The following is a 10908-nucleotide window of genomic DNA, read 5'->3' on the forward strand; positions in this document are numbered from 1 at the left end:
GAGGTAGAAAATTCAGTTTCCTTCCACATACGGCTTTCTGTAAACGTTCTAGTCCAAGAAATGGCAGTAACTCACAGACACTTTGGCTAGGTATTCCCGCCATTGCTCCTTTGGTATGAAGGGACTCCAATCCTTTCTGCATAGTGTTACTATATATCTGAATTAATATTGTAACACACTTAGTCTCCTCATGCAGTGTCTTCCTTACATTTTTATTGTTATGGAAAGATAACATGGCCAAGGAAACTTAGAAAAGGAAGTGTTTAATTGAAGGCTCACTTACAGTTTTAGAGGGTTAGTCCATGAACACCAGGGCAGGAAGCAAATGGATATGGTACTAGATTAATAACTGAGAACTTTATATCCTAATCTTCTGGCAGAAGGCAGAGAGAGATTGGGACTGTCATAGGCTTTGAGTTATCAAAACCCACTCCTAGTGTCAAGCCTTGTTCAACAATTTATACCTACTCTAACAGGGCTACACCTCGAGTCATTCCCAGAGAATTAAATAATTTGATACTAAACAGACAAATATGTGAGCCTATAGGGGTATTACCATTCAGACCTTCACATGCAATTTCTTTACTATGGCCAGATTGACACCCCTTTCTTTATGTTTTTAATGTGAGATCCTGAACGTGAATACGAATGAAAGATTTGTAACTTAATTTTTTTGTGTCAAGTTGACAAGCCATCAGATGTACTGGCTGGTTTTGTGTCAATTTGACACAAGCTAGAGTCATCAGGGGAAGGAGCCTCAATGGAGGAAATGCCTCTATGAGATCCAGCTGTAAGACATTTTTCAATTAGTGATCAATAGGGGAGGTCCCAGTCCATTGCAAAAGGTACTATCCCTGAGCTGGAAGTGCTGAGTTCTATTAAAAAAAAAAAAAAAAAAAAAAAAAAAAAAGCATGCTGAGCAAGATAAGTGAACAAGCCTCCAGGTTCATGCCATGTTTGGGGTTCCTGTTCTGACCTTCTGACTTCCTTCAGTGATGAACTGCTATGTGGAAATACACATTTAATAAACCCTTTTACACACACACACACACACACACACACACACACACACACACACAGAACTCAAGAAGGTAAACAGCAAGAAATCAAGCATAAAAAATTGGGTACAGAGCTAAACAGAGAATTCTCAAAAGAGGAATATTGAATGACAGAGAAACAAAATAAATGTTCAATGTCTTTAGTCATCAGGGAAATGCAAATCAAAACGACCCATAGATTTCACCTTACACCCATCAGAATGGCTAAGATCAAACTCTCAAGTGACAACACGTGCTGGAAAGGATGTGGAGAAAGGGGATCCCTCCTCCACTATGGTGGGCACATAAAGTTGTTCAACCACTTTGTAAATCAATTTGGTGCTTTCTCAGACAATTAGGAATATGCTTCCTCAAGATCCAACTATACCACTCTGATTACATTTTGATGTTATCTAGAAGTACTTAGAGCATGTGATAGGATATGCAAATGACTATTGGAAATACTTTGAAACTAGAACTATTTTTTTTGTTTCCTTTGTCCTCTCAAACTGAAAGTCTCAGTTGGTCACCACTATTTCCAATATAGCTTCATTTACTCATATTTTAATTGTCAATGCTGAGATGGCTTTTAAAAATAATAGTTTTTAAAAGTAGTTTAAAATGAAAGAAATAGTCTTCATTTTGTAAGTACTTGTTTTCTGTGTTGTTATATATGGAACCCTTGAAGTTTTGAAGGCTGTGTGTTCAACTGTCCTATCCAAACTTACCAGCACCAAATAGAATGCCTAGAAAAGGCATCAAATGAGAAAGACTTCTGATCCATGAGTCTTGTTTATCTTCCTTATTAATACTGCTGGATGGATTTTTTTTTTTTTTTTTTGTGGTTTGAAATGGATTTGGGAAGCTAGATCTGTGTTTGTTTGATAAGCACATTCTAAACTCATATACATTCTGTCCTTAGGAAATATTCAGAGCTGACTTTTCAAGTATAAAGAGTTATTTTGAAGCCAACTGTCAGCACATCAAAACTGATGTTATGGCCTATAATATCTTAGGACTTTATGATGAACCCATAGGGTTATGGCATTTTGTCCACAGTTTGCTTGGAAGTGATTTATTTCCTTGATTGGCAGGAAACACAGTTTATTGTGGTCCAGATCATCAGGGCAAGAAACAGTTGATGGAGCTTTGAACTCTGTCAGCACTTTGAGAGATGCCAGTATGCCTATATGAAGAACTAAGCGTCATTCATTTGGATTATACAGTGAGAATGTTAACTGGGAACAAGAATATCACTAATCTTTGCAAAGATGTAAAAGAAAACATTCTTCTACCTCCATAAAAAGAAAGATTTAATACTTTGCTAGTTTATGTCCTCTTCCTCCTATTTACTAAACAATAGAATATTACTACTTGTAAAATATTACATACATTCATAGCATATGTGAATTCTAGTGAAAATGTATTCAGTTGTTTTGTCTATAGTGGCCTAGAGTTTAGAATAACTAAAAATGGTCAGGGTCATTACTGTTGCGTCACGAGAGAGAAGGCTTTCAAATGGAAATTGATTTAAATCTTTTCATATCTGTTTACACTTTCACCTTGAAAACTTGAGTGATAATAACCAGATATATGGTCAGATTTGTAGGACTCAATGCATGTTATTTGGATTCCTTGATGTCTTAAGTATGTTGAAGATAAACATGTATTTAGATTAAATAGTCAATCTGTTGTCAATGAAAGTATCTCTTTGCTCTTACTGAATAGCTGCTCTTCTGGCTTATCTCTAGTTCTGTCAGATAGTTCTGAGGTGTAGTGAGGAGAGTAGCACTTAGCTGTGTGAAAGCAAGATCACAGAAACATTTTATGCATTATTCATTTCATTGAATTGCTCAGGGCATCAGGGTGTAGGCAGAGCTATTGCCTTTTGAAGGGAGTAGTATCAGTCTGTAAGGAATTTTTAGGGAATCATCTAAAGGGCAGAATGTGGACAAATTGGAGGGAGAGTCATTTGTTTATTAAAGAAAGTATGTGGAACTAATTTCTTATAAGTGGATGTGATGTCTACATTGGAAGAGCTACTCATCATATATTTATTGTTTCCTGTGTCTATGCCCTTATTGTAGGTAATGGATTCCGGAGCTTATGTTCTGGAATATTATGGAGAATATCTGGAGATATTATGAAAAACAGTGAATGAATATGTTGCTGGTGAATTTATTAGGAAGAACAAGGCAGGTTCAGAATGCAGGCAGGTATATGGTGGAAATGTTACCATTTTATATAGGTAGGACAAGAAACTTCTGTGGTGAGTCACATATAGGACTGTAGGGGTTAGCATGAAAGACAGAGTAGGATAAACCAGTTATCAACTCTGCTGTAAGACTGTGATGTCTTGGGCCAGATGAGGAGGTATTACTAACTATTGGATTTTATAATGTAAGCCCACTGTTGGGCTTGGCAGTGATTGTTTCAGATGTTGGAAGATAAATGCCTTTTTAAAATTACTTTTGCTGAAGACGCAGAAATGGGATGGAAGCTGGAGGTGATAGAGAGTAGAGTGACTTTATCATTTATTACCAAAACTGAGGCTCCTTAGTAATAGAGAATAACTATTTTCATTATGTAAGTTGAGTAAGCCATTGGTTCACACTTGGGGAGGGCAGGAAAAATTTCCTCAGAAGTGTGTTTATCCTACCCTTTGTTCCTTTTTTTTAAACCTTTTCTTATATTTGACTTACCAGTTCTTCAAAGTGTATTGGTAATTCAATTATTTTCATAGACTTTGGTATAGAATATTTGTTCAGGGATTTTTTAATAATTATGCTTCATCCACATGTAATTTATTTCCTCAGACAACAGATTTATATGACGGTGTTGATTTCCCTGTGTGCACAAAAAGTAATCTATGTTTAAAAGTGTATGTTCATGCAAAGCAGATATGAGACTCAGTGCCCCAAAGTTTCTATTATTTGATTGCAGTACATTCTAGGAATGAGAATGTCATAATAATGGTTATTAGTTTTTTGAAAAAATGACAGTTATGTATATAATGATTGGCATGTGTTTTGGCTAATAATGATTTATTTTGCTCCAGTATTTAAAAAATACAGTATGTACAGACGGGGCAACTTAGAAATTCGTTTAAGTAATACCTTTTCTATTATAAGTGGTATTTTAATATAGGTGCATTTGGTTTTTTGTGTGTTTGTTTGTCTGAGACAAGCTTTCTCTGTGTAGCGTTGGCTGTCCTGGACTCACATTGTAGATCAGGTTGGCCTCAAGCTCACAGAGATCTGCCTGCCTCTGCCTACCTGAGTGCTGGGATTAATGGTGTGTGCATTCTTTTAATCCCATATAATTTCGTTTGTTAAAATGTGATATGAAGGGCTAGGCAGATGGCTCACTGAGCCATGCAAGCATGAGGAACAGAATTCAGATCTCTAGAACCCTTGTAAAACCTGTGCACAGCCGTGCACATCTGCAATCCTAGTACTCCCAAGAGATAGGAGAAAAAGACAGTTAAATCCTTAGCAGAGAGACTGATTTCAAAGAAGAAACTGAAGACTAACCCCTGAAGTTGTCCTCTAGATATGCATCATGACAAGTATGTACTTACCTGCATACACAAATGTAAACACATATGCATAGGTACACATAAACCATATACACAGAAAAGGTAATCTATATTTATAACATGCTATAAATTACCATGTGGTAGTTTTTCCAATCAGATGTACTTTGTTCATGAGTTTTTTACTTTTATTTAAATAAAAGTAAATAGTAATAGTTTTTTTTACTATTATTAACTTTTTGGGCAATTAGCTTTTTCCCCTTTATTATAGTAGTTTAATCTTAAACCATCCTTCATGATAGTATCATTCACATTAAAAATAGAGATAACCTAGAACCTCTGCACAGATGTAGCCCATGACAGTTCAGTCTCCAAGTGGGATCCATAGTAATGGGAACAGGGACTGTCTCTGACATGAACTGTTTAGCCTGCTCCCCCTAATGGGGGAACATCCTTACCAGGCCATAGAGGAAGACAATGCAGCCACTCCTGATGAGATCTAACACACTAGGATCAGAAGGAAAGAAAGAAGACCTCCCCTATCAGTGGACTTGGGTAGGGGCATGCATGGAAAAGGGGGAGAAAGGGAAGGATTGGGAGGGGAGGAAGGAGGGAACTACAGGGGGGATACAAAGTAAATAAAGTGTAATTAATAAAATAATTTAAAAAATATCCAATAGACCTAGGGATGTAGGTCAGTATATCATTTAGCAAGTCTTGTAAGTTCCTAGGTTTTATCCCTAGTATTACAGCAAAAGCTCATGACTTAGAATTTCTGAGTTAAGGATAGTTATGAACTTCCACATGGGTGCTGGGAAATAAACCCTGGTGCCCCTAAGAGTGGTGAGTGTTGCTCACTGTTGAGCCATCTCTCCAACCCCTGTGAGGACAATTCCTTTAGCTTTGGTCTACAATTGTCCTTTTTTTTTTTTTCTTTTCAGTCAGACCTCACTATGTACCTCTGGCTGGCTTGGATTTTACTGTGTAGACCACATTGCACTTAAACTCACAGAGATCCTCCTGCATCTGTGTCCTGAATGCTGGGATTAAAGATATGGACTAACACATTCGGTTTCATTTTAAATTAAAAAAATTACATATAAAATATTGAGAAAACATAAGTTAAAAGTAAAAAAATGAAGTAAATGTTATAAAATAATGTTGTTTTGCTAGCAGGTAGCTCAGTATGTAAGGCCACTTGTGGTCATGTCCAGTGCCCACATCTTATTCCAAAGATGACAGCTAGGAGAGACCTGACCCCCTGAAGTTATCCTCTGACCTTAACATGACACCAGGATAAATAAGTGAATAATCGTGCAATTAAACAGATATAACTTAAAGGAGATCACTAACATAAACTAATGCTATTATCTGTGGTGGTTGTGAGTCACCTTCGTGGGTGCTGGGCACTGAAGTCAGCTTCTTTGCACCAAGTGGCTCCTAACCAGAAGCCATTTCAACTCATTCTTGCATAGTTTGTAGGTACCACACATTCAGTCCCAATGACACGTTAAGGGTTACTTTAAAATCTGTAATATTATTGTTAGCATCCTACATCATTAGGACACTTTTTTTAACTTTAATTTTTTTTAAATTATAATAAGTCACATTATTTCCTCCTTCCCTTTCCTCCCTGCACACTCTCCCATATCCCACTCCTTGCTTTCTTTCAAATTGTGGCCTCTGTTATTTAATATTATCAATATCTTATTGGATACATAGCCTGTAAACTTACTCTTCTTTATACCCCCAGTGCTTGTATGTACTTAGTAATAAGGTTTGTTGTATATGATAACATATCCTTTTCTTTCCCTTACCTTTTTCTGTTTTTAATAGTAAGATGGATTACAAAATGTTTGTTTTTTCCCCAAGCACTCAGTTGGTTTCTGTATCTGAGGAGTACTTGAATTAAGCTGACAGATTCCCAACATGCTGATTGGATTTTTTTTTCATAGGAAGTTCAGAGGCGATTCATTTTTGATTCCCATCAAAAATCCCAGGCTTGAGAAAATTGTTTTTGCTTGAATTTGCTTGTTTTTCTTTCTAAAACAGTTCAGAAAATAACATTTCCAATGTCTTTGTGTAGCACTGTCTAAAAGAGCCATAAATATACTTGTATGGTTTGTGAGAACACACACATGGTTTTACATTAGAAAGTTCAAAGTCCGGTGTGATGTAATGAAAAATAAGTGCATGAATGAGTAAGAATGAATGTGCTGTATTACCCCTGAGACACACCACTTTCTAAAAATGGTAGGATGGCACAAAATCAGCTGCTAGCAGAGTCTATCATATCAGTGGGAGAAATGTTTTAAGGCTGATAATTCATATTTTATCCCATGCCAAAAAAGTTTACTATGACCTGTTTTCTTTCTCACAGAAAAGTATGTCTGTGAGAGAGACAGACATTCTGAACAAAGTCTTATTTTAAAGAGATACATAATTTTTAAAAGGAAGGTATGTGAGAGTAGCTGCCATTGCAGTCTAGCTGTATGTACAGTGAGTGAGCTTATGCTATAGAGCCAGATGATGGGTGAGGCCTCATTTCATCTATGTGTGTATTTTATTCTTTTCCTTTTCCTTTAGGAAACCTGAAATACTGCCTTGTGATTCTTAATCAACCTTTGGACACACGCTTTTGTCATCTTTGGAAAAAAGGTACTCTTGGTTAACATTTAATTATCTTTGGGACTGAGTAATGTAATTGGCATACACGTGGGAACCTAAGTGAAAGAGAAAAGGTCCTGGTTTTCACATACTGTGAAAAAATACATTCTTTGAGCTAGCCAGAATGTCTCATTTTATTGGATTTTTTATTTTTACAGTGATCTAGATCTCAGAAGTTTCTTGCCTGGCATGAACCAGGTACTCATTTATATAAAAATAAAAACTTGTCCATTAAAAAAAATGAAAATATATTGATAAGGTAATTCTTGGCTTTCTGGCATCTGACCACTGTAAGACCCAGGTACCTAAATCTGAAAGGAAAGACAGACAAGGGTTCTGCTGATCCAGGAAGGAGCTGAATGTGTTTGTATTCTTCCTTCTACATTGCTCTTCTTCCAGATGAAGGTAGCATAGTGGAGGCTGATGTTAAGATGAGGGACTTGGTAATGTGAGGTGACATAGAGCTTTTGGGGGAGAATCATAGCCTGGGATATCAGCTATTCTGTAAGGGTCCAGGCGCTGTCCCTGCCACTACAAATCTCTCATGGCCAACAGTTCTAGTAAAATCTGTGATTATAAAGGCTTGTGAGAACAGAGATCTAGGTTTTGAAGCAGTACTGTTAAACTAAAGCAGAAACGTGAAATTTGTTACATTAATACATCTTACAAGTAGGTATTTATGCTATGTCCATGACTCCCATTACATAGCTCCTAACTTCGTTTTAGGGAGAAGACTATTTTGAAGATTTTATCTGCTCTTTAAAGATTTAATTAATGTCATTTATGAAACTTAGTTTAAATACCCAAGGAAAGGGTTAATGAATATTGAAAACTTTTAGATTTTCTTAAAAGTGAATTTTTTTATAGCTCATGAAGTTTTGATGAATGTTTTTAAAAGACGCTTTTACTTGCCTGAGTATTTTTTAGATTTCATTTAATCTGGCAATTAAAAATAAATATTTAGGTAGATAAATAAAAATCTAAAATATGGTTAATATCCAACTTTATTTAAATATCAGACCAATAAGTAAAAAAAAAAAAAGCCAAGTCATAGCAATATGAGGCAAGAAATCTACTGAAATACCACTGGGTTTGTTTTGTATTAGCCATCTGCTGCTGGACATTGGACCTACATTTAAGTGTCGTTAAAAGACATAGTGTGACTACTTATTTTTCCTTTCTGAGCAGATACCAAATGGAGATAACTTCTTGGTTAGGGATTGGAAGCTCATGTCTACTTTTCTGTCTCAGTGATGAGACCCCATATAGCTTAAACATATGCAGGCCCTGTTTGTTTGTTTATTTATTTATTATTATTATTTTTAATTTTATTTTTCTCATTAGTTACATTTTGTTAATTCTGTATCCCTCATTCCCTCCCCAATCCCACCCTCCCTCCCTCATCTCTTCCCTGCCCCTTTCCAAGTCCACTGATAGGGGAGGACCTCCCCCCTTTCATGTGACTCCGTTTTGTCCAGTATTTTCAGGACTAGCTGCAAAGTCCTCCTCTGTGGCCTACCAGTACTGCTTCTCCCTTGGGAGGTGGGGAGGTGGCGAGGTCAAAGAACCAGTTATTGAGTTCCTGTTAGAAATAGTCCTTGTTCCCCTTACTATGGGAAACCAATTGATTACTGAGCTATCACGGGTCACTTCCGAGCAGAGGTTCTAGGTTTTATCCTCTCATGGTCTTTGGTTGAGTGTCCATCTCAGAAAAGACCCTGTGCCCAGATATGTTTGGTCCTTGTGGAGCTCCTATCCTTTCCACATCAAACTCCCCTTCTTTCATATGATTCCCTGCACTCTGCCGAGGGTTTGGTTATGAGTCTTAGTATCTACTTTGGAACACTGCTAGGTAGAGTCTTTCAGATGCCTTCTGCGGTAGACTCCTGTCATACGTTCAATGCATATTCCATTTGTCTTTCTAAATGAGGATTGATAATCATACCTTGTGTTCGTTTTCTTGATTATTTTCTTTAGGTGTATAGATTTCATTTTGTTTATCATATCTTTTAGGTCTATATAAGCGAGTATATTCCATGTTTGTCTTTCTCCTTCTGGGATACTTCACTCAGAATGATCTTTTCTAGATCCCACCATTTGTCTGCAAATTTCATGATTTCCTCTTTTTTGATTGCTGAGTAGTATTCCATTGTGTAAAAATACCACAATTTCTGTACCCATTCCTCCACTGATGGACATCTGGGTTGTTTCCAGGTTCTGGCTATTACAAATAAAGCTGCTACAAACATGGTTGAGCAAATGTCCTTATTGCGTACTTGAGCAAATTTTGGGTATATGCCTAGCAGTGGTATAGCTGGGTCTTGAGGAAGCACTATTCCTAGTTGTCTGAGAAAGCACCAGATTGATTTCCAGAGTTGTTGTACCAGTTTACATTCCCACCAGCAGTGGAGGAGGGTTCCCCTTTCTCCACAACCTCTCCAGCATGTGTTGTCACTTGAGTTTTTCATCTTGGCCATTCTGATGGGTGTAAGGTGAAATCTCAGGGTCATTTTGATTTGCATTTCCCTGATGGCTAATGATGTTGAGCATTTCTTTAAGTGTTTCTCTGCCATTCGATATTCCTCTACAGAGAATTCTCTGTTTAGCTCTGCTCCCCATTTTTTAATTGGATTACTTGGTTTGTTGCTTTTCAGCTTCTTTAGTTCTTTGTATATACTCGATATTAGCCCTCTGTCAGATAAAGGGTTGGTGAAGATTCTTTCCCAATCTGTGGGCAGTCCTTTTGTTTTGATGATGGTGTCCTTTGCTTTACAGAAGCTTTCAGTTTCATGAGGTCCCATTTATTGATTGTTGCTCTTAAAGTTTGTGCTGTTGGAGTTCTGTTCAGGAAGTTGTCTCCTGTGCCAATGAGTTCTAGGCTGTTCCCCACTTTTTCTTCTAACAGATTTAGCGTATCTGGTTTTATGTTGAGGTCTTTGATCCACTTAGACTTTAGTTTTGTGCAGGGTGATAAATGTGGATCTATTTTCATTTTTCTGCATGTAGACATCCAATTAGACCAGCACCATCTGTTGAAGATGCTATCTCTTTTCCATTGAATGGTTTTGGCTGCTTTGTTAAAAATCAAGTATTCATAGGTACATGGGTTTATTTCTGGGTCTTCTATTCGGTTCCATTGATCCTCCTTTCTATTTCTATGCCAATATCATGCAGTTTTTATTACTATTGCTCTGTAGTACAGCTTGAGATCAGGGATGGAGATACCTCCAGATGATCTGTTGTTGTACAGGGTTGTTTTGGAGATTCTGGGCTTTTTGTTTCTCCATATGAAGCTGAGAATCTTTTTTTCAAGGTCTGAAAAGAATTGAGTTGGTATTTTGATGGGAATTGCGTTGAATTTGTAGATTGCTTTTGGCAGGATGGCCATTTTCACAATGTTAATCCTACCAATCCATGAGCACGGGATATCTTGCCATCTTCTGAGATCTTCTTCAATTTCTTTCTTCAGAGACTTGAAGTTTTTCTCAAACAGGTCTTTCACTTGCTTGGTTAGAGTCACCCCCAGGTACTTTATGTTATTAGTGGCTATTGTGAAGGGTGTTGTTTCCCTAATTTCTTTCTCAGCCCTTTTGTCTTTTGTGTACAGGAGGCAGGCCCTGTTTTTTCTTTTCTTTTCTTTTCTTTTCTTTTCTTTTCTTTTCTTTTCTT

The 10908-nt window shown here is 37.0% G+C and overlaps 1 protein-coding gene across 2 annotated transcripts in view; it reads left to right on the forward strand.

Moving 5' to 3' along the window:
* The window catches only part of Tpk1 (thiamin pyrophosphokinase 1), a 368986-nt gene that overhangs the window by 54347 nt on the left and 303731 nt on the right, over positions 1-10908 (forward strand). The window contains exon 3 of one of the 2 annotated variants that reach the window (XM_055598332.1): positions 7159-7230. The exons of the other annotated variant lie outside the window; for it this stretch is intronic. Within the exon in view, the coding sequence (XP_055454307.1) occupies positions 7159-7230 (72 nt within the window). The remainder of the gene's footprint in view (positions 1-7158; positions 7231-10908) is intronic. 2 annotated transcript variants of the gene reach the window in all.

This window comes from Psammomys obesus, unplaced genomic scaffold (genome assembly GCF_907164565.1).
Source record: "Psammomys obesus unplaced genomic scaffold, mPsaObe1.curated_primary_1811, whole genome shotgun sequence".
In the NCBI taxonomy this organism is placed as follows: Eukaryota; Metazoa; Chordata; class Mammalia; order Rodentia; family Muridae; genus Psammomys; species Psammomys obesus.